General features: G+C 43.4%; 1 protein-coding gene across 1 annotated transcript; it reads left to right on the forward strand.

The window, feature by feature from the left end:
- The first annotated feature begins 326 nt into the window (after positions 1–326).
- On the forward strand, positions 327–23239 carry LOC119383433 (hexosaminidase D). The gene is made up of 13 exons (XM_037651562.2): positions 327–478; positions 589–643; positions 714–911; positions 1094–1172; positions 1489–1574; positions 2009–2192; positions 4681–4755; positions 11426–11621; positions 14338–14426; positions 16734–16812; positions 18188–18298; positions 20782–20868; positions 22469–23239. Exons 1-13 carry the CDS (start codon positions 450–452, stop codon positions 22641–22643), a joined length of 1443 nt encoding a protein of 480 aa, XP_037507490.1. The 5' UTR covers positions 327–449; the 3' UTR covers positions 22644–23239.
- The last annotated feature ends 1457 nt before the right edge of the window (positions 23240–24696 follow it).

The raw sequence follows: 24696 nt of genomic DNA on the forward strand, positions 1-24696 counted from the left end.
ATTTGGCTGTATCAGACTGCACGCCTTTGTGGTACGCTGCCTTATTCGTAAACCTTTGTCCGTTAGCAAAATCAGTCGGTGAAAAACCGTGACAAACATGTCCATTTCCTCCGATGGCGATAGCGCAACTTGAATTTCGCGCGCTGAGCAAGTGCTAGTGCGAACGTTTTTTTTTTTTTTACAACCAAACTGGTTACTGAGTTTTCTAATTTTATTATTTTTATCAAATTGTTTCAATAAAATTGCGGTTTGAGTTTGTTTTGTTGCTTAGTTTCTTTTGGTTCTTGTTGTTGTTGCGCGAGCCATTTGCTGTCAAGGCAGAGTCAAGATCAGCCAAGCCTGTCTGTCTTCGTGCCTGCTGCTGTTTACAAACAGCGGGCTACGTTGTTTCGCTTCTTCAATTAAGGCGCTTATGTCCTGCGCTTCGATGTGTACTGGTAATAACCAAAATGGACGAACGTAAAGCATTTTTCCATCGGTACGGGATAACGCCTTTCCGCCTACAAACGTTCGCCCGCATTTTTCTTCAGTAATCGGGCTCGCACTTGTTATCTCCGCTCGAGCGTCATTGTTGACAATCTGTTGCAGGTTCGTTCACCTCGATCTTAAGGGAGCCGCTTTCAAAGTTTCCTATTACGAGCAGGTAAGCCCTACTTTTGCAAGTCTATCGCCTTTCCAATTCACTGCATTGTTTACGTATTCTCGCTTCACAGCTGCTGCCGCTCATAGCAAGAATCGGGGCGACTGGTGTTCTGATCGAATATGAGGACACTTTTCCCTACAACGGTGACCTCGCAGACCTCAGGCATCCGGAGGCATATTCCCAAGAATGCGTTATGCAGATTATACAGATGGCCAAGCTTTCGAACCTCCTAGTCGTACCTCTGGTCCAGACGTTCGGTCATTTGGAGGTATGCATTCTCGTGCATTTTAGAATCGACTTCTTCTAAATTCGTGCCGTCCGCTTTCCATTTCTGCTTACTTTCGAATGTAGCCACGATGGGACTGTGAACCTTAGTAGCATCGTTGCTCCTCTAAAAGAGCATAGCACTGATTTTCTCATATTGATGCGCCGCTCGCGATTGTCTTTCAGTTCGTCCTGAAGCGATCAAAGTTCTTCGAGTTCAGAGAAGTTGCTCGGTACCCGAACGTTCTCTGCCCGTCTCACCCAAGTAAGTAATGAAAACATGCAAATATCGTGCTTTGTGCCACATCAACCTGATCTGTGTGCGCTCGTATATCATGCATAGGCGTGCGCACAGGGGGGGCGGCCGCCCACCCCTAATCACCTAAGAGGGGGGGGGGGCGCAAAATCTGCCTCGTACATTGACCCTTCTAGTCACCTAAGAGGGGGGGGGGGCGCAAAATCTGCCCCATACATTGACTTAGTAGGGTGGGGGGGCGCTGCGATGAACCTTCGCCCCCCCCCCTGATGGGGAACCCTGCGCACGCCTATGATGTCATGCATTCCTTCTTTTGCCATTCCAGAGTCGTCTTCCTTAATCGAGGAAATGGTGACGCAAGTAATGCAGCTTCACACAGATGCGCAGTGGTTTCATCTAGGCGCTGATGAGGTATGTAACTGCCTTGTTGTCACTGGTTAACTATAACTAAGTCACCACAGCTACTCTCATAATTGATCTGACAAGGGCATGTTCAAGATAACCTCCAAAACCTGCTCATCGAACTCTCCCAGATTACATTTTTCCGGATGACAAAATGTGCAGCTACTTAGAGCAGTGATGATGTTGAAATGCTCCATTGCACATGACAGCTTGATAAAGAAAACATGAACCCACGAAGCCTTGCTCCTTTAACGTGGCACCCTACATGCCATACTTTGTGTTTTTATACTTGGAGCCTATATGCATGATGTCATAGCACTAAGCTGCATCGCCCCTTATTACTGACAAAGCCATCAATATTGTAGGTTGGTACTAAACATTTGGGCACTAGAGGAACATTGTTCACCTTCTTGTCATACATTGCATGGCTTCTTTGCTTCCAGGTCTGGCACCTTGGCCAATGTGAGAGGTGTCGCACAGTCATGGTGGACAAGCAGTGGGGCAAAGACCACCTGTACGTGGACTACTTGTCACGAATTGTGGGCACACTGCACAAGAAGTACCCCATGCTGAAGTTCATTGTTTGGGATGACATGATGCGTGACATGGACCCACAAATAATCACTGGTTCGTGCATGTTTTCATCAACATAATTGAACATAATTGTCTAGCAGTAATAATTAGCAGCATTTGGAACTGTGATGTGGTGGCTCCGTGATGGCTTCCTGAAAGTTGGCTGCCATGACCTCTTTCAGAGACTGTGACAGCCCGTTGGATAGCGGGAACACCGTCGAAGCGGTGACCTTTCCAGCTTTTCTTGATCTTTTGGAACAGGAAAAAGTCTGCCAGGCTCACATCAGAGCTGATGCAGCCCTGATAGTGCCTTGATGTGAGGCCCAGCAGACTTTTTGAAAGTGTTTGCTGAAACACCCGATATATCTATATCTTTTTGCACGTGTCATGTATGCATGTATGTCAAGGTACATAGTGTGAAAACTAAAAAGATAAAAACATACTGTGGGCGTTTATCAGGCACTTCATCATCATCATTTGTACATGATCATCATCACATGGGGTTCTTTGTCATCATCACTTGTAGGGACTCATCTTGTTCTGTGCCTTGAATGTGATCGGTTCACCACGTCTCCAGGCCGTATTAAAGGCGTATCAACTGATACGTCACAAGTGGTGGAGGTGCTGGGTATCAATCCCTGTACCTCTCGTTTTACATTCTGTCCATCAGGTCAAAAGTTTGAGGATGCTTGAGCTTCGCCTCAAGAGTAGAACGCAGTAGTGCAATCCGGCCCCGTTTACATCGCGTTCTCAATCAGTAGCCTTGCTTCTTGGGGTACACCTCAACCGTGTTGCAAGAAACGAACGTCTGTGCGAGTAACATTGACCGTTTAAAAGTATCCTCTAATGCCTACTGCAAGCGTAGCTGCAAAGTGCCCACTAAGCCATAATTCTTCCTTTTGTGAATCAGTGAAGTTCCCACTATGCATCGGTAAGGCAACATGCAAACCTATGCAGCTGCTCACCCTGTTGATGCTTTTGCTGCTGCTGGTGATTAAATATGTCTGAGTGCTTTGTAATGGGTGGGCCTTTAAGCCCCTTACTCATTGTGCAATTCACAAGTCTTGATGCATGGCGCGATTCTACGCTTCTGCCACGCAACATTGCATGCGTTAAGGGGATACCTTGCATTACATGACATTAGCAGAAGGTTTTTGTCCGAAGCAGCTCCAAGCAATGGCATGGCTCCGTGGTAGAACACCTACTTGCCACTGAAGGCCTGGGTCTGATTCTTGCTCAAACCGAAGTTTTTTATTATTAGGGGCGAAGCTCCTCTTAGTCTAACCTTGTCACGCGTCCGGCGTAAGGCGTAACCGCCAGTATCTCCCGAACAGTATCTCCCATCACCGATTCTTTGCAAACTGCCCACTACTTCGTCTTTGCAAATATCCCACTATGATCCATCACCGATCCATTACTTCAGCGACCATAAAGCCGTTATAATGAAGAGGGAACGAAAGCCACCTTTGCAAACTGCCCACTACTTCGTCTTTGCAAACATCCCACTACGACCCATCACCGATCCATCACTTCACCGACCATAAAGCCGTTATAATGAAGGGGGAACGGAAGCCACGTCTAGCTACCACTTACAATTAATAAAATTTCTTGTATAAATATATACAGTGTTTGTCACGTCTTTGATGATGTACTGGGCTATCGCTTTGATTACTGCTGGGCGAAACCACTGAAGATTTTACGGTGTAACCATGATTGCTTCAGGAGCTTCGCCCAAGCTCTTCATCATTCATCCGTGGATATGCTGTGAATTTTTTATTTGCATCTGTCTCAAATTTTCGCCAACAGACAACATTGATTTTTCGCTGACACCTGAATTTATGCGAAGCAAGCTCTTTAACGCTATCACATTAATAAGTTTGTAGTTGCCGTATTACTTTTTTGTGTTTGCATCCTCCCTTTGTTTATGTGTCTTCAGGCCCCACCGAGTTGCCTATGCAGTTTGATTAAGAACTGTGTATTTGCAGCATTTATGGCTTGCTTATTTGAAGAGCAAGGAAAGAGGTATTTTTTGTTGCAGTATAAAAAAAGGCAGGAAGAACGTTTGGGAGCTGCTGCTCTTAGAACGTCTGTTCATGCTAGGATAAATTACGATATGATGCTATCCCGCACTCATTATCACCGAGTCAAGAGTTGCTTTGGTTCATTAAAGTGCAGTGAGTGATTTGTAAAACTTGTATTGTTATTGTGCCTTGTCTGCTTGCTTTTCCTATGCTCAGTGTAATGCTGCTGATTAATCAAGCTGTCAAATCGAGCATCTAACTCACACAGCAGTGTCTCTTTTGGTGTTGGAGATCTGTTCGAACTTCAGTGACATATACGAGAGTGCTGGATACAAAAAGACTGGAAAAGTGGTTCACTCGCAACTCATAGTTTGTTATTCTATCGGGTAAAGCTTTCTTGATGGTGAACGAGCAGTTATTCATGCAGTGTGGTGCAGTTGTGGCATATTTGTCACAACTGAATTGAAGGACTGAAAGATTCGTGGAGGAAGCATTTCTTACTTTTGTTCTTCCTCTCTTAGGTGCAGGACTGCATCATCTTGTGGAGCCCATGGTTTGGCATTACTTCCCTCAATCGGAATTCCGGCTCAAGCAATGTAAGTCGAAAATGCGATCCTGTTAATGGTCCTGACTTATGTAGCGACCACTTCTTGATGAAACCATCTAAGCATGACTTTAGCCTCACATTCACATTGGATTTTGGTGATGAATCTTCACAGTCTGAGAAGGTGTACTGATGTTGTACTTGTTGTGTTGTCATTGCTGTCCTCTCACTTTGCAATGTTGTCTTTGCGCTTTCTAAATGTATGCCTCGTGTAATCACAAGGTCTGACTGAGATCTATTCAACACTGCTTTCCTTTGGGATCAAGCTACTTTTTACACTTTCCATATTACTCTTGTGCTGTTTGGCTACTCTTAAAGTCATTGATGAAATGAATACTGCCAAATTCAGGTTAATTGCATTTTACATAAGCTATGCTTGTCTTGTAATTTGATAATAACATGTACTTGGCTTGCACCTCATAATTAAAAAAATTATGTCACGTCATCGTTATGTTGGTTTAAAGGGCTTAAAGAGGATTTGGCAGCTCCGTGTCACCAGAGGCCACTGTCCAAGTATTTTCGCATGACGATTTGCGCTTCCCTTTTCATCGGTGCTTTGATTATTAGGGATTAGGAGCTGCAATGACTATGTCAAGTGAACCCCCGATGCCAAAGTGAACTATATGCTAATTTTTTACTCACATCCAAGTCTGCTCGTAGTAAAAGTTTACATCATGATGTCTTATTACACTGGAGCACTTCAGGTTTCAGTCTATTATTACCGGGCCACCAGCTTCCTATCACTCAACAAAAACGATCCACGATACAGTAAAAGCTCGTTAATTCGGATTTCTAGGGACCGGAAAAAATGTCCGAATAACCGAATGTCCGAATTATCGAATGGTCGAAATAAACACAATAAATGCAAGAGTTTTTTCAACATACCTTTACTTTACAAGGTAATCGCGGATGCGTCTCTGTTTTACAGCGAAAGCTGTTATGAGATCATTTCACCGGCCGTTTTTGGCGCCGTAGTTGTCCGCCGCCGCCGCTGCCGGTGTCTGTAACCAGTATCACTCGAAATAAGGAAAAAAAAAAGCAAAATAAGAAAAAAATTCCAGGATGGAACGAAGTTCGAACCTGGGCCCTCTGCGTGGGAGCCCAGTATTCAACCTCTGAGCTATGCCGGTGCTTGAAACTGCTTTGCAAAAAGGTCCTATACAGGCTTCATGTCGGGAAGGAACCACATATGCATATGCAATATAGCGTGGTAGAAGAGTAAAATAAGCACCAAGCGTCGCACAGCACGAATTCTGTAACCAGGCGTCACACAATGCGAATTGCGCAACGATTAGGTTGTTGAACGCTTCCAACCCATTACAAAGGGCTCTGCCATAATTCTTCGTCGTCATCAGGCACAGCATCAATAAAGTGCGCATAATGCCTTACATGCGTTGAGCAGGTATCACGGCTCTCCGTAGAATGACGACAAATGGCACAGTGCCTGCTGCCCTACTTCTCATAAATTGCAATGATTTATAGCGTAGTGGGTTCCTCGCAAGTGCACTTGTATTGGTTGCCAAGGAAGCCCATAAGCGCATAATCCATTTCCTCGGGGTCTCAGTAAAATTACAATGATTTAGAGCATAGTGGGTTCCTCGCAAGTGCACTTGTATTGGTTACCAAGGAAGCCCATAAGCGCATGATCCATTTCCTCGGGGTCTCAGTAAAATTACAATGATTAGAGCGCAGTGGGTTCCTCGCAAGTGCACTTGTATTGCTTGCCAAGGAAGCCCATTAGCGCATGATCCATTTCCTCGGGGTCTCAGTAAAGTTCTTCGCCCCTCCCCCATCTCTCTCCCACTTCAACGTATGTTATACAGCATGACGGGAGAGGGAAATAGTGACCGGGCGTCACCGAATGCAAATTACATAACTGGTAGGCCGTTTAAAGCTTCAAAACCATTACAAAGGGCTGAGCCATAATTCTTCATCGACATCAGTCGTCGCGTCAACAAAGTGCACATAATGCCTTACAGACGTGTAGCTGTTGCCTCGCTTCTCCGCAGAATGACAAATAATGGCTTAGTAGGTGCTTCCCAATTTCACAAAAATTGTGATTTATGGCGTAGTGGGTACCTTTCTAGTGTACTTACAGTAGACTCTCAATAAACGAAAATCTCTTAAATGAAATTGCTGCTTAAATGGAACAACTGCCTCTAACATGATTGGTTTTGTGCTTGAATTATGCACCCCTTTTCATCTCTCAGTAAACGAAACTCCTGTTAAATGAAACATATTTTCCTGGTCCCTTCAGCTTTCGTTTAACAGGAGTCTACTGTATATTGTAGCCCCAAGAGAGCTTGCAACGGGCTCTAGAAACGCCGCTCTTCCGGCTTTCGCTGTCACTGTGCTGCGATTTCAGCGCAGGCCTGGCGTTTTTCGAGCAGAAATTCGCGCGGACACAACTTTTCTGAGCCCTTCAAGGTGCTCAGCAGCTCGCATGCTGTCTGCAGTGCCAAAACAAAATTCTTTAAGGACGACGAGGGCCTCCGCGGCTTCCTTCACAGTATGAGGGGGCCTGTGTAGCTCATAGTGTGGCTGCTCCTCTGCAGGCTCTTCGTTCTCGGATTCGTCGCCATGCATCACTTCCTTGGCGATTTGCTCATCAGTCAGAGAGCCGGCAGTGGCAACGCCATCAATGCCGATATAATCGTCGAGTGTCACTGCATCAGGCATAACACTTCCAAAATCCTGCCCGTCATCGGCACCGTCGTTCGGCGACACTTCGGCCACTGTGCCTGAAACAGTTGGCAATGGCGTGCGCAGGCGTGCTCTGCCACACATATGCGAAGAATGCTAACTGCGCTCAGAAGACTCGCGTCGTGTTGTTTGCCGACGTCATGGCACAGGAGCTACTTCTTGCCGGGAGAGCCCATTTTTCAGGGCATGCAAAATTTCTACTTTGGTGGTGAAGTCCTTGGCCTCGTACTTGGGCCGCTTCGCCGGCGTTGCCATCGGCGGAGAGTGCGTTCACACGAGAAGTCAGCACAAAAGCACCAGCAACGATCAAGCTAAAGGAGCCGTACTGAATTGTTCCTCGATAAAACGGCGTTCAACGATGCAGCACACCAACGGGAACAAAGCTACAAAAATAACACAGTGCCAAACCCACATGCAGGGCTGGGCAAAGATACCTTGAAATTGTATCGCGATACGATACAAGATACTACCGTACTAATTGTATCCAATACGATACTTTCCAATTGTATCTTAAGATACTTCGATACATTAGCAAATTTGTTATTATAGATCTATATAATGTAGCAGCAAACGCCAATGTACGAAAATATCTGCTTGAAATTTCTCAACTGTGACCAACTTTGTTTCATTTGAATGAAATGTCTGTTAGCATCTTAAAAGCTTTGTCCTTCTTGCTCAAAGTACATTACTTCAATCCCGAAACTTACCGAGGTTTGTTTAAGCTGCTTAACAGGGCATCTCTGTTAGCATCTTAAAAGTATTTTCCTTCTTGCTCAAAGCACATTAGTTCAATTACGAAATAAGTTGGACATCTCTTTATAAACTTCGCTGAGCTGTTCCTGCTTGTCCTTTTGTAATTGATGCGTGTCGCTGCTTTGCTTGCCGACCAGCTAGCCGGTTGCCATCTAATCACAAGAACTTCAATAAGAAGCCTTGTCACGATGGTGCAAATGTCGGCTTAGACTTTTTCCTTGTCCGTAAACCACCGCTACGCAATACTGCATCACCGGGCAAGTGCACAGCAGCAACAAAGCTGGTAGCGACATTTTTTTGTGACGCATAGTGTATACGTAGAGGACATAAAACAGAGATCGCTGTTCATATTCTATGCCTCTTCTAGTGTAAATCGTTCGTTATCGATATACTCACTAACGTTCAATTTTTGAACAATTTTTCTTCAACGAAAGAACATGTGCAACGAGGAAACGTGTCAGATTTATTGTATTGTCATGCGGTATAGTGACGAATAAGAAGGCGGCGGTCGAACTGTAGAAACGAAACTCTCTACTGAGCTAACTTGTGCCAAGAAAACTAGGTAACTGAAAGTACAAGCAAAGTACACCGAACGGTAAAGCGGCAATCACAGTCGTCGGTAATCCGGTCATCGGCGGACCGTGTCGTCTTTCATACATCAGGGATCAATCCTTCCAGCGTTATCACTGGAGCTCGCGCAAGCTCCCGATTAAACTAGACTACTTGCGTCCTGCGCGTAATTTTAACAGAACAATTGGAAAAATTTGCGAAGCTTCCGAAACATTGCGGGCGCGGCTTGCGCCGAGTGGTGCTAGCAGTTTTCTTGCGGAATAAACTAAATCAGACCAAAATAAATAAATAAGACGGCATGGCAGTATAGTTGCACAAAGCGTCGCAGGACACCTCCGCTATTCGCGCTATTGCCACTTGCAGCTCCGATTATTTGGCGGCTAGTAATAGGAAAAAAAAACTGGGAGGCTTAAAAAGGAAAAAAAAAGAAATTATAAGTAAAATAGAAAGGGGGCCCTGTATCAAACATTCACAGTGAATAAGTATAGAAACCCGATGTAGGCGGGGCCCCTATTAGCCATGCCAGTTAAGGATGAAGGATCTTCAACTTACCTGTTAGGTAACACAATAGAAAATTAATTGCCTATGGAAAATTGCCTCAAGATACACGCTGGGACGCTCATGAGAAAAACCATGCATTTGGTATAAATGTTTCTGGAATCCCCCATCTAACATCTTTAACATGGCTTCTACTAATTTCCATTAGTAGTATAATGCAAAATTAATTTCACTATTTTATTAAGCGGTAAGCAGAATGGTTGGTACACTATACACACAGAACCCACCGCGGTGGTCTAACGTATGGTTATGGTGTTCGGCCAGGAATCGATGCTCTGACCCCAAGGTCACAGCATCGATTCCTGGCTGCGGCGGACACATTTTCGATGGAGGCAAAAATCCTTGAGGCCAGTGTATTTAGGTTTAGGTGCACGTTGAAAAAACCCAGGTGGTCGAAATTTCGGACGCCCTCCACCACGGCGTCTCTCATAATCATAACGTGATTTGGGGACGTTAAACCTCAAACGTTATTATTACTGTATAGTCAAGGCACGCCCACATAACTATGTTTTCGAAATCTCGTTGGCGGAACAGTAAATTCAAGTGAAGTATAAATGTGTAAACAGTAGCAAATATAACGCAGACATTTAAAAGTAGCAGCAAGGCAGACAGCTTCTTTTGGCAGCCCTTTACAAAAGAGATATTGCAGCGACAACACCGGAAAAACAATAAAGAGACCGAGGTAATGTATGGTATCCAAAAGAAGGGCAGCTAAGAAAGCGTTTGTGCTAACAATGAAATTATGATTTCAAAAACTCTTTGAATAAAAATAGCAGGAAGAAAGAGATACGGTACACCGAGTTATCTTTTGTTAGGTAAAGGCTTGTTCTAATAGATCGAGCATCTGTATCGGTGGAGCTATAGTTCTTAGAACCTTATTTGCATATAAGCCATGCCATCGCATGTAAGGCAAACTTTCATCCACGAAGTCCTTCAAATCGCTGGTGTGTGAAAGCCACGAGACTCGAAGCAAATCCGTTCTTGCATGCTTCAGCAGATTCTTAACGAAGCACCACGCAAGAGAATCTTCAATAACGACACGAAAGCGGCATAAGAATTTCCGTGACAGATGCTGCGCTCAATAGAGTACGCGGCGCAGGACCGTGGCTAAGAGCAAGTGTCATGGAACTGACACAATAAAACGAAAAAAAAATTGAGAAAACAAAAAAAAACGCGGGCTGAGTGTAGACGTTCGCGCGCGGGTTTGTGTCGAGACTGCGCCAGCGCTGCCACTTGACTCTGTTCCACCAATAGGGACGCACAGGCCTCATCACCTGCCCTCACTGGAGGACTCTGGCGGAAATATTTTATGTCGCTGCCCTTAGTTTTATTCAGGGGGCTTAGTGGCGCCAGTACCAGCTTCAGAAGCGGAGTTCAGCCAGCGATAATTGTTTCGCACGGTGGTGTTGCGATAGCAGTATCTTGTATCTTAAGATACACGATACATTATTGAATGTATTGGAAATACAGATACAGATACTCGTTTTTCTAGACATATCGCGATACAGATACAAGATACCCAAATAGTATCTAAGGTAGTATCTAAGATACATGTATCTTTGATACTGCCCAGCACTGCCCACACGCTATCACGCGCGAAGAAAAGGCGTTCAACCAGTCTCAAGTCAAGCCAAGCCAATAATTGATGTCCATGGCAATGCTGTGTTTGAGCTTCACTTTTGTTCCAAATGCTTTTTTCGTTTTTGAGCCTCGCCAGCGGCCCACCCGAAAGTCGCCGAATTATCCGATTTGCAGTCAAATCTGTCCGAAATAACGAGCGCCCAGTCTCATAGAGTGATGCATATATTTACTGGGACCAGATGACGTGTCCGAATTAACCGATTTTCTGAATTAACGAGAGTCTAATCAACGAGCTTTTACTCTATGTTGTTTTGCCCACTCCTCTATGCTGCTAGAGCATAAGTTCAGGCTAGCAGAGTATTCGTGAAGGCCTAATCAGTGAGTCATATAACATATTTCTGCATGCACATCTCTTCTCTGTCGTGGTCTAAATTTTGCCCATTGCTTATGCGGGTGTCAAACTTAAGTGGCACTATACTGTCGTTTGCACCATGCAGGTATGTGGGACAAGTACCTTTCCATTTTCCCAAATGTGTGGATAGCCAGTGCCTTCAAGGGGGCCACAAAGATCAATCAGATGCTGACGCCTACGTCCTTCCATATCAGCAACCACGAGGCCTGGAATAAGGTCCTCATGGATAACATACAGCATGCGGGATCCTTCAGGGGCATAGCACTCACTGGCTGGCAGAGGTAAGAGGCTTCTGCCACATTGTTTGCATTTAATGTTGCTTTTTTCAGCTTCCGTCGTGCGATGAACATCTGCCTCAACCAGGCCACATTAATCAGTCAAATTGTGCTATCTGCCAGGGGCAGTTTGTGTGAAATCGTTTGTGGTGTTTTCAGGGGCGAAGCTCCTCTTAGTCTAACCTTGTCACGCGTCCGGCGTAAGGCATAACCGGCAGTATCTCCCAAACAGTATCTCCCATCACTGATCCTTTGCAAACATCCCACTATGATCCATCACCGATCCATTACTTCACCGACCATAAAGCCGTTATAATGAAGGGGGAACGGAAGCCACCTTTGCAAACTGCCCACTACTTCGTCTTTGCAAACATCCCACTACGACCCATCACCGATTCATCACTTCACCGACCATAAAGCCGTTATAATGAAGGGGGAACGGAAGCCACGTCTAGCTACCACTTACGATTAATAAAATTTCTTGTATAAATATATACAGTGTTTGTCACATTTTTGATGATGTACTGGGCTATCGCTTTGATTACTGCTGGGCGAAACCACTGAAGATTTCACGGTGTCACCATGATTGCTTCAGGAGCTTCGCCCAAGCTCTTCATCATTCACCCGTGGATATGCTGTGAATTTTTTTCTTTTCTAAAAGAGCCAAGTCCACTAAATGAAACTGAGAAAAATGCGGTTTTTTGATACTGACAGTATGGTCGGGCCTGCTCCAACAATGTTTTGCCAGTGTGCTCATGCCACCAAAATACCAGAAATCTATATTTCGGCTAAAATCTATATACAATAGGCCACTATCCTCGATATTCAGGAGTAAAATTTGAATGTGGCTCTTATAGATTGGAGTATTTCATTTAGGGCTTGAATTAGCTCGTTAAAGAAGTCTAAATCGCAGCGAATGAACGATATAGCCATATATTGCGACAAAATTAGCACCATCCCTGTGTTTCCGTCAGTGCCGTCCTTTATTGCATGGGCGAAATGGCTATGACAAGACTTGTAGAGCGAGTGGTCCTTCGGGGCAAAAGGCGCACCATTCTGGACTCTCGGCAGCGTTGGCATCCATTGAAGGCCTTCAAAAAATGCTTCAGCTCTTCTTCTTCTTAGCTCGTTTTATGCTGCGCCGTTTCAGATGATTTCTTCTTCTTCAAAGAATAGATCGGTGCCCAATATCTTCATTTCATTTGTCTTTATGTCAAATATACCATCTTGGAGCGAAAGAAGGACATCATACTGTAGCGGAAAGGCAGAAAGAATCGGGAAAGTTGGCCTCTTGCTCTTTATATTCTACTCTTGCTCTACAACATCATGTCCTTCAGTATGTACCAACTCGCTCAGGAAAAACTAATTGGGGAACGAAAGCACAATAGGAAAGCAACTAGGACACAAATGAAACAGATGTGGCCACGTTGGTTGTTTCGGTCACAATTGTTGATGCAGCACTTGTGTAATGGATCGGGCTCTGTTTAATTCAAACAGATGCAGGATTTGGCTCATTTTTTTTATCTGAAACTGCCTTTTGGAGTCCACGTTAGTATGAGGAATATCCCCCTTTTTAATTACCACTGTTTTAAAAATGAAAGATACTTTGGCTCACTTTATTACCCCGTGAAATTTAGCCCAGTTTCGGTCTTTTCGATTTGGCTCTTTTAGAAAAAAAAAAACGCCACATTTTTCCCCCATAAGAAAAATGCGAGTACGCCTTAATGGTACCGTGCAACACTTTACGAACATGGTGAGAAAAACGCTGTCAAACGGTAGTCGAGGCCCCTTTGAACATGTGAGCCAAATATTATGGCACTGCATGTGACAAGGAATTTACAGTTACGTTACAGAGACAGCTAGAAATTGCTCACTCTTCTCTCGGCAAATTCTGTGATAGACTGGCCAGACTACATCACAGGCAGAAGGATATGGCCATTGGCTGATTTGAGCATTTGTGTGCTGTATACTAATTGCCGCGGTGACTGCAGGGTGCCACCACGTACCCATGCCGTGCTCTATAGCGCTAGGATTACACACTAAGAATTACACTAGTGCACTCGTGATCGTGCCGAAAGTGAGCCAACACATTCAAAGATAAAACAAGACTAAATGCTCAAGGTCAAGGGATGTGCTGACATAGCTTCTTGACCCTTTGTCGTCCCCCCTGTGTCAGCAAGCTTGTTGCGGCGAAGAGAAAGTGCTTAAAGCATGGGACATATCCCTGTAATTCTATTCGCACTTTATGAATTCGGAGGATTCTCGCAGAAATCGATTCGTGAGTCGATAAACTCTGATAGTGAGATCGTTTCACATTATACTTGTGAAAGTGTTGCAGGGCTCCTTTTAAAAGATGTCTAACTTCGAGGGAACATTTTTGTGCCTTGTATATTACCTCAAATACTCAATTACCGAGCAACTTAAAACTTAGCTGTACACTCAAACCTCATTATAACAAAGTCACATCTGCCACGAAAATAACTTCGTTATATCCGAAAATTCGTTATAAGCATTTATTTGTAACACTGTAGCTATGACAAGACTATTTCCTCATTTACTTCGTTATAACCGATAATTTGTTATATCCGTGTTCGTTATAACGAGGTTTGAGTGTACTAACGAAACATTCTCCCCCGTTATGGGAAATTGAGGTCATCTTATGCCTGTGCAAGCATGTTCTGTTAATATTCACCATTACATTCTTTCTCTTCTCCGTTTTCAGGTTTGATCATTTTACTGTCCTCTGCGAGCTATTGCCTGTGGCCATTCCTTGCTTGGCGTTATGCCTAAAGACAATCATGGCAAAAACAGGTGAGTGAATGTGTGTTTAGCATTGCAAAGAAGTCCGAGAAACTGAAATTTTTCTATAGCTTTACTTCCGTACCATCTTTGAACCCTCTCCCTACGAGGGAAAATTTTCGTGAAAAGTTTTATTTTTATATCTGAGCACACCATAAGAGCTCTACATACCTGAAAGCCAGAAATTCTGCTCAGGTATGTTAAGCTGCAGCTGCAAACGTACGCATGTCCATTTGCTGGAATTGCTGGCGTGGCTTTTTCCTGTACCTTCAGTTTTCGTGACTTTGACAGGGTTGTGTGCATAAAATTTTCCTATCTACGAGAGTAGTCACTTCTAATTCATCAGCTAAGTGTCGCTTTTGCAATGCGTTCACCCATGCACTCTCTCTCATAGTCTCGCTTGCCTGTCGCGCACGATTGGCTGATTTCACCTCAAATAGTAGGTCTTGCATTGCGCATGCGATGGCACTTGTGTACAGCCAAAAAAAAGAAAAAAAGTGTGATGTCCTGATAATTAGTTCAATGCATACAGTTTTCATGTAAGAGTGCTGACATGACATATGTTGTAGTATGCACATGCCCCCTAAAAAAGCATGTGGCAAGCAGGAAAGAGCATTTATGGACAAAGTACTAATGAAGGCAAACAAAAAACCATTTTCTTGCCTGTATTCTCAGAGTGGTTTTAGGGGTACCCGTTGTTATCTGCAACTTTATGCTGAACAGATGTATACAATGTGGTTAACAGTTTTATTAATGTGGCAGTGCTTGCAGGCAACATAACATGATAAGTATAGATAAGGCAGGGGTATGCAGAGATGACCATGCTATCGTGTTGCAGTGCAGTTCAATTAACACTGTATTCCTCGTGACATAAGGTCCACTACTTATCACCTATTGTGGCAGCAAGTCAGTAGCCATTTGGTGAACAGCTCCAAGGGAATTCTGTTCTATTAATTAGGCATAGTGTCTTGCAGTCCTCCAGGTGCGAGAAAGAAATCTGAGAAAGAAACAAAAGTGATTTGCTAAAAACTAAGCTTAAAGGGGTTCTGTAACGTAAATCAAGCATGTCATCTTTATCGCTTCTTCTGGCACTGTGGAATGCAGTGATACTGTAGTGCAAGTAGGAACACCGAAAACAGAGTTTTGCTAATTTTATTTCAACAGAGAATCTACCTTATCCTTGGACTACAGTGATACACTATGGCGATTTTTGTGATTGGAAGTGACGTTTGATCATGTGGTAGTGTTGTCAGTGGCTGTACATTTTCATTGTCTGGACACACCAATATGTGTGTGATATTCGTATGGTCCCAGCTAGACCACACTGTTGTGCACTAAAAAAAAATGTCGTAACACTTTTTATATTACGTCAGGCGCAAAACGATTTCTGTTCTTAGATAACGTATCTTTAAAAGAGTTTCAACACCATACTGGGCACACTGTACAATTCAAACCATGAGACAATGCTTCCGGTATATCTATAAAAGAGGCACACAGTGATTGGAAGCAACTAGTGACGTCATTGGCTGAGTCGAACGCAAAAGGAAATGTCTTTCCTCATCATCTGCTCGGATCCTGAACTTTGAAAACGAATAACTTCATTTTTCATGCACCAATATTAATCATTCTTTTTGCGCTCGTCCGGGTATTCAATACTACACACACTCCAGTGCTACACAAGGCAGTCGAAAAAACATTGCAGGGACCCTTTAAGAAACCATAGCTTTCCTTACCATTACAAGTGGGATAGCACTGAACCATACAAAATATTTGAGCATCATAATTAAAACATTGTGTATTTCTGCCGGTAATGTGCATCCACCTGCCACGGTGGTCTAGTGGTCATGGTGCTCGACTGCTGACCCGCAGGTCGCAGGATCAAATCCCGCTCGTCGCGGCTGCATTTTTGATGGAGATGAAGATACTTGAGACCTGTGTGCTTGATTTAGGTGCACGTTAAAGAACCCTAGGTGGTCAAAATTCCCGGAGCCTCTCTCATATTCATATCCTGGTTTGGGACGTTAGACCCCAACAATTATTATTATTATTATAGAATGTGCATCCATGTTGCAGTTCTCTCTGTTCCAAAGATTTCTTACAATATTCTATTTTTAGATGCTCATTGCATTCTTGATTCCTGTTTTCAATATATGTCTTAAATTTTAATATTAAAGCCAGTGCCTTTGTTTTGAGGCTTTTATGTTGTGTGTATGTGTTTTTATTTTTTACGCAGCACTAGGGTTTGTGTTTGTGTCATTCTAAAGGTTCATATACATGCTGTACCAGCCTCTAAGCTCTCAATTTTTCCTTTTGTTCCAGGCCTGACCACCGAAGCTCATACTGAGGTGTCACAATCCATAGGCTATTTTGGCAACATTGAGATGGAGGTCTTTCCAAGGTTCCACCTTTCACATTTCTAGTGATCATTGTCAGAGTAAAGTATTAATACTGTATGAAAAGCATTGTAGACTATGTTTCACATTAGGAAAATTGTATAAAATAACTTAATGCCAATTTTGCTTTTGAGCCCAATTGTAACGTGCACAAAAGTTTGAGGGTTCGATTCGGTGAAAAAAGGGGAGCGTTAGAATCATGCGATTATGGTACATGTACTGTGTACCATCTGTTGTGTGGGTGCACTATTACTGGTGCATTTATTGTTGCTGCCATTACATCTTGGTACATTTATGATGCATATCTGTATAGGCATTGCGCAGAAGTCATAATTGGTCGGTCGCTCATGCAACCAAAAGGCACCGCAGCTATGTCGTGCACAGCACGAGTCTAGGGGCACCATTAGCTTTCATACAGCAAGATTTGATATTGTAGCGGTATGTTCCTTTGCGTTCACTCATGGTGTTTTTCCCACCCACCAGCAATATCTCCTTTCAAAATGTTGCCAGCAAAAGATGATTCTCTCTCTGCCAATGTTTACTCTTTTTTTGTCATAAAAGGACCAAGTGTGGGTATGTGTGACAATTTCGTTCAATTGAAGCAGCAGCACTATGTTACTTTGGTAAATTTTTAAAAAATGATTTCAGTGGAGCTAAAACTGGGAAATGAAATTGGCCCGCTACATCGCGAACTTTGTTAAAATGAGGCGTGTTATATCGAGGTTCGACAGTATCTGTATCTTGCAAATAATATTTTTATACCTTACATTCTCCATGTTCTACATCTGGATTTGTGCGCGAAATGTCACAGCTACAAGCGTTACTGAAAATGCTGCTGTAAACATTCTGCCCGTATTTTAAGAGGCTAGAGCTGCACTGGAAAGTCAGTTAACAGATAGTATGTCGACGTAACTTGTCAACCTGCACTGTTGTTGGTTGGCTATCTTATCTCTTGCCTTTTATTGTGCATTATGTATTTAACTAAGATCTCATTATAACAAAGTTACATCTTACACGAAAATAACTTCGCTATATCCAAAAATTCGTTATAAATGTATAGTCCTAACACTATGTATTGCAAGACTATTCTTCATTTACTTTGTTATAACCGATATTTCGTTATATCCATGTTCGTTATATCAAAGTTTCAGCGTACTGCCAATTTTGCTGCAATGCACATTTCAACATGACAGACAAAGTCAGAAGGCTAACGGTTTGGTTCGCATGCCTTTACAATGCGCTTTTTCTGAAACTGGACATTTTGTGGCATCTTTTTATGACAACATTAATAGCTAAGCTCTAGGTTGAATACACAATGGCCATTATTTTTATAGTCTGTAAACTGACATTGTGCTGAAACGTGCTGTGTTTCATTTTCAGACCACAGACAGTGCCGCCTGTGCCAAACTTCCCCGGGGGAAAGTTGCACGTGTCCGTGTTGCACTTAACCAATGTGATTGCGGAACTGGAGCAAGTGCTCCTGAACCCGAGGTGAACCGTGCTGCACTCGTCACCTTGCCATTAATGGCACCTTTTCATTAGTGAGTGCAGTGCACGCTATCGGCTCTCAATGCATCCATATGCCCATCTGTAACCTTCACTGCCAAACTAACCTCCCAATTTGCTTCAAGCGTCTGCACGAACATTTATTTTCTATGACATTTGTGATAGTAGGTGTAGAAGGTTAACTGTAGAGAGATGTAAATTCTGTGCAAGAGTGTTTCTTTTAAAACAGTGCTGTTACTGCAAAGCTGCCTTCTCTGTGCAACACTGAAAACAGTGTCATTCAAACATAGTAAATGTGGTCCCAGAAGTCCCATTAAGTTAAACGGACACTAAAGAGCAAAACGATTTTTCTCACATTAGTAAAGTAGTCTTCCACGATACCAAAAACACCACACTTGCTGCGAGAAGACGCTTAATAAGCGAGAAAACGCGCAAAAAGAAAATACAGATGACGACACCACCTTTGAATTCTCGCACCATTTGCCGCGATGTCACATACCGTATTTACTCGAATCTAAGCCGATGTTTTTTTAGAAAAAACGATGTGCGAAAGTGGGGGGGGGGGGGTCGGCTAAGATTCGTGTACAATGAATAGGTTTTTTTTTTTTTCTGGCCTTGCGAATTTCGGGGGTCGGCTTAGAATCGCAGCCGGCCTAGATTCGAGTAAATATGGTATTTTTGACGGCGCCTGCTTGGGCCTTTGTAGTTCCTAATCAGTTAAATCGAAGTACATAGTCCTCTGAGGGGGCCAGAGACTTGACATAACGAGTTTGTGGAAATTTCGTCGAGCCAGTGGCGCCAAAATACGTTAAATGCTCTTTTAAATCTTTTACGTCACGAATTACAAAGTTCGGTGCGAAATTTAAGAATGAAACTTTGAACTTGGTTTTCTTCTCTAATATAATAAACCTATGGTGGTGAAATAAACTACACAAGAGTTCTCCGAGCACACTTTATCAATCTAAACCAATTCATTGTTTCTCTTTAGTGCTGTTTCCCTTTAAAGAGGCCAAAAATATTTTGGCAAAACTTGCACTAAGTCACGCAAGGCTTGAAATAGCAAAAGTGGACGATTCTGAAGTCTAGCACTTGAACATTTTTGAAACAGCGCAATGACGACGTGGACAAAGAGAATAGAAGCACAGACCACAGCACTGACTCGCTTTCAATCCTTCTGAAGTCTCATCTGGTTCCTTCTAGGTTGTTGCTAGGCTTTAGGTAGGTTAGTCACGACACGGGTGTCCAAACTCCAGAGCTGAGCGTTCGCACCTCTCATAGATTTACGGGCACGTTGTCGTTGGCGTAGGGCTTCCATCATTTCGGGCTCTTCTCATACTCACCGTTTCCTTTCCTGTTCCCTAGTATGGCAGCTTTGCACTGGTTGTGCCAAGCCTTTCTATCTATTTATGTCTTTATTGCCATTATTTCTCTCTATTTTTCTCTTTCTTTCTATAGTTTCTCTCTCAGGGAACCAGTGGTGAGTAGTGGGATTGCCTCCTCCTCACCATCACATCTCTCTCCTCGCGCCTACCTCACTTTTCCACCCCCTTGCTACACTATACTATACAAGGGTATGCTATGCTCTGTTAGCGTGCCTGGATAGCCGAGTGGTTAGGACACTCGCCTTCGAATTGAGGGTACGCGGGTTCGAATCCGGCCTCGTGAAGAATTCTTTTTCGGCAAGAATTCTTCACTTTCTCTTTCTTTATACCTTTCTTTCCTTCTCTCTGTTAGTTTTCTCTCTCTCTCTCTCTTTCTTTCGATAGCTTCCTCTCTCTCTTTCTTAGTGAACCAGTGGCGAGTAGTGGGATTTGCCCAATTTCTGTGGTGCAAACCTGTTGATGATGAGAGTTTTCTAATAGGCTGCACAAATAATGGCCAGCTTAAACAGCTTCGCTGTTAAAAAAGCAATGAACATGTGTCCACTAAAGGGGATCTAAAAGGCCTTCTAAGTGTACTAGGTACACTCATATGTATATACATCTCTATATATTAGTGTGCATAAAATGTTGCCTTTGGCCACCAGAGTAGAGTTTCATTGCCACTATTAACAACAAGAGCTGTTGCACTGCCCTCCTGCCTCAAGCATGCTTGAGCTCACCACGACAATGTAGCGATTATAGCTATAAGACGTAATAAAAGCAAGGCATTACAAAAGCCACACGGGATACAGCACCTACTGTTAAAACACTAATATTCAGTTTGAACAGCCCTGTAGTATATGTTTTTCTTTATGTCACCTTATCATTATCATAGCAAGTTGTCTGCACTTACGCCCCAGTGACGAGTTCAGACATCCAACTTTGTCACAGGGTCATCTCTTTACACTCACTGCAGCACGAAGCGCTGGAACGTTACTTCTTATGATATTGGGTTGCTCATGACATCGTGTCAAAATAGTAATACGAATCTCAAGTGTGGCTTGTGTTTCTTCTTTGCTAATTTATTTCTTGTTCTTCTACGTCTAGCGTGCAGGGCGGATTCCACGAGTTTCTAGTGGCTCACAACAGGACGAATCCACTTCATGTCGACCAGTTTGTCAACACAGCTCGAAAGTATGTATGGCCCCATTGTGAAATGTATTGATCGCTTTCTTTTTTTGTACATAATCTTAGTACTAGAACTTTGCTGGTAAATCTGTACTGCTGCTGTGTAGTATCCTGCTACACGCCGTCTGTGCAACAAGCTTTATTTAATGAGATTTCTTTTGAACTGTTGTGGTCACGGCAGCTAACATGAACAAACTGGACGGGCTTGCCACATTTTGCCGAATAATAAGGAGCTTCACTGCTAAAAGATAATTAACCAGTAAGCAGAAACCATTGAGGAAAAACGGGCCAAAATAAAAGTACTACACCATGTCGCTCAACATATTTCTACTGTCAGGTTTAAAAGCATGATTCTTAGCTATAAAAATTTCTATAGTAAAATTGTCCATTACGAGAGTTGCACTTCATGTTGTCAGCCACGCTTAAAGGTACACCATGGAGAGTGCGTGTCTCGCTCGTATTAATAAATTACCCTTCCACAGTACCATTACATGTAGCACCGCTCTTTCTGTGGGAAGACGCTTGGTGAGCCAGACAACGCTCAAAAAGAAAATACAAGTGGCGATGCAGTGTTGAAGTTTTCGCACCTACTTGCCACATCATATCTTTTGATGGAGTCTGCTAGGGCCTACATAATTATTTATCGGTAAAAATGAGTGACGTTGTGTCCCAAAAGTTCCAGAGACTGAGCGTGGCATGTGTGCAAGTTTTAGGAAACTTTCTTGATCTGGCGCGACAAAAGTGGGAAAACGCAGAAATTTGTGACATGACTTTCACTTTGAGGTTCTGGAGTGTCCGCAAGGAATTCGAAAACGAAACTTAGATGTACATTTTCTCTTCTGCTAATTAACCTCTGATAGTGAAAAACGATGATAGAGTTCTCAAGAGTATAATTTATGCCTAAACCTATTTATCGTTTCACTTTAATGTCCCTTTAAAGGGGCCCTGCGGCACTTTTTCAGCATGATCAGAAAACGCTGCCACTCAGTAGTCGAGGCTCCTGAGTACATGCGCACCAATCATTATGGCACAGCACGCGGCCTGGAATTTACAATTCTCGAAGTCAGCTAGAAATCGTTCCCTCTTCTTTCTACAAATGATGCCATATTCCCACATGACCACGCCTTATACCCAGATTCACGGCCATTAGCTGATTTCAGCATCATGAGCTGCATAGTTACCGTGGCTGCCGCAAGTGGTCGCCTCATGCCCGCGCACATGTGTGCATTCACACTGATAGCAAGCCATGCGTTCAAAGAAAAACAGAAAAAGTACTCCAAGTCATGACGTGCACGTGACGCAACTTCTTTCCCTTGTGACATCCCTCCTTGCTTAACTTCTAGCGTGCTCGTTGGGATGAGAGAAGAGAGAAAGCAGTTACAGCATGCGACAAATATCTAACTCCGCTCGTACTTGACAAATTCTAAAAATTTTTGCGGCAGTCGATTGGTGAGGCAATAAACTCCTTTAATGAAGCCATTCGATGGTTACTTGGAAAAGTGTAGCAGGGCCCCTTTAAGGTAACTTCCGCAGAGTGCAATGTATCATTATACTGTTGAGCAGTTTCCAATGCTTCCAGTGCCTCCTCTCATGTGTACATTCGCAGGCTTCTGGTCAACATCGAGTCGCTATATCGAGACATTACAAAGGAACTGTCTGACATCTACTACCAAAGCACGGTTGAAGAGTGGCTCTCTACTTACGTCAGCCCGTATCGCGAGAAGCTGAAGAAACTCGTGAGCGATGCGGACTTGCAAATAGCCGTAAATGTGCCTATGTGATTTCCAGACACAATCGTAGGCGCCAAACATATGTTTCTTTGCGTTCACGTAATATTACCATTTTGCTGTGTAAGCAGTGCACCGAGGCGAGAGAAGAACAGCGTACCAAACTTGACTTAGTCACCAGTTTGACGGGCGACCTTATGTCATCTATTTCGTGCTCATCGTTGTTGGAACTGTAAGTAGATGTAGTATTCATTCGTGCGTCTAGTAGAATAGTGAAACCTACTTATTACGTAAAACGACTAAAATGAATAGTGAGACATGTTTGTTTAGCTTTAAGCAGACTGCGACTAAAGAATTTAAATAGCATTTGCGTGTGACTTCACTTCCTGTATTCTCCTGAAAACGCATTCTCATAAGTTCTTTGAGGTATTTTCCTCCCTATCTAAGAATTCGTTCCAGTTTCAAGAGAAAAAAAAAGAATGCAGAGCAGTTTTCTGAAAACTGCTCTGCACTCTTTCTTTTTTAAGGTTTTCCAGGGTGCGTCAAGGATCCATCCTCATGGCCCGACATTTCATAAATTACAAGGCTTGTGCTGTTCTCAATACAGAATTGTAGTGGTGAGGTTTTCAGAAGCCCACTATGAACATTACTAAGCATTTCTGTCATTATTCATGAAAAATTCAGGACACATCTCCTAACACACTGCAAATGCATTGACAACAGTGACCTTTACATGAAAGAGCTGATGCAGCAATTAAACTTGCCGTAAGCACATCAGTCTTAAAAACTGTATGGCCATGTACTTGCAAACTAACGTTTCAGGATGTTCTGGCTTCTCATACGAATGTAACACAACATTCAAGGTGCATTGGGATGACAAACCAACTCTAATGGTACGGTGTATGTGGCGTTTGTAATTGCATTGCATACGCAGTACTGAAACTCGCTAATATTGCTTCTTTACAGCCATAAGGGCGCATTTAGGCATGCTCGTTGTAAAACACAGTTCCAGGACTCAAATTGTCTTCGTCAGAACGCACTGAAGCAACATGTCCAAGCTGTCAGAGTTCACCCTAAAGGTGTAACAGATGTGCAAATGCTCTGAAGAGTTCCTGGAAATTCTGAATTTGCAGGTATGGCAGTGATGAAGAACAGGAATGTGCGCGTGCACAACTTATGGCAAATGTACTACACTCAAACCTCATTATAACAGTCACATATGCCACGAAATTAACTCCGTTATATCCGAAAATTCGTTATAAATGTTTATTTGTAACACTGTATCTGACAAGACTATTCCTCAATTACAGTGAACTCCCGTTAAGACGAACTCGGTTAAGACGAATTCTCGCTTATACCGAACAACACGGGGCCATTTGTTTGGTTTCCCATAGACCCTATGCAAAAAAAAATCGCTTAAGACGAACCGCCCAACTGTACTCTTCTGTTAAGACGAACTTTCGCGGTGATCGACAACGCTAGCGATTCTGAAAAACGAACACTGCAGTCTTGGTGGGGCATTCAGGCGACCGTGAAAAAGCAAAAAAGATGCAAAAAAAAAGCGCAGACTCAAGCAAGTCGCGACGCGGAGGGCGCAAGATAAACGAAGAAGACCGGTCAGCGGATAAAGCCAGTATACCCTCTCACCCCCAGCCTGTGCGTGGGGCAGGTGTGGGCTTTATCAGCAAAGAAAGCAACAAAAAGAGTAGGGGGATTTACAACTTGGACCCCCAAGCCATTGCGTCCTTTTGTATTTCCCCCCCGTTCTTCGGTTTCGCAGCTGGAGTACAAAGGAGAACAGAAGAACACAAGAGCTTGGAGCCCCTCCGCCGTGGGCAAACGCAAGGGGAGTGGGGGAAAAAAAGCAACAACAGGAACAAAAATGGTCTGTGCATTACAATCGAGTACGAAACCGAAACCACGATCGCGGCGCGCTCCCGTCAGAGGGGTCAGGTGCATTATCATCGCCATCACACAATGGCGGCCGAGCACGTGTATTTTGTGGTCAATTGACCATTTGCAAAAATCTGCAAGGCGGCTTTCCTGCAAGGTTGTTTTCCAACCAAAAACTCTCAAACCCCGACTGCTTTTCTCGCTCATTCTGTTT

The sequence above is a fragment of the Rhipicephalus sanguineus genome, chromosome 2 (assembly GCF_013339695.2).
Source record: "Rhipicephalus sanguineus isolate Rsan-2018 chromosome 2, BIME_Rsan_1.4, whole genome shotgun sequence".
Lineage (NCBI taxonomy): Eukaryota > Metazoa > Arthropoda > Arachnida > Ixodida > Ixodidae > Rhipicephalus > Rhipicephalus sanguineus.

Bases quoted from the DNA above. Each gene is read 5' to 3' on its own strand.
- LOC119383433 (XM_037651562.2), top strand. From the start codon at position 450: ATGGACGAACGTAAAGCATTTTTCCATCG. The intron at 1,173-1,488 runs GTAAGTAATGAA...TTGCCATTCCAG, and splicing joins TCTCTGCCCGTCTCACCCAA to AGTCGTCTTCCTTAATCGAG. The intron at 18,299-20,781 runs GTGAACCGTGCT...TTCTACGTCTAG, and splicing joins CAAGTGCTCCTGAACCCGAG to CGTGCAGGGCGGATTCCACG.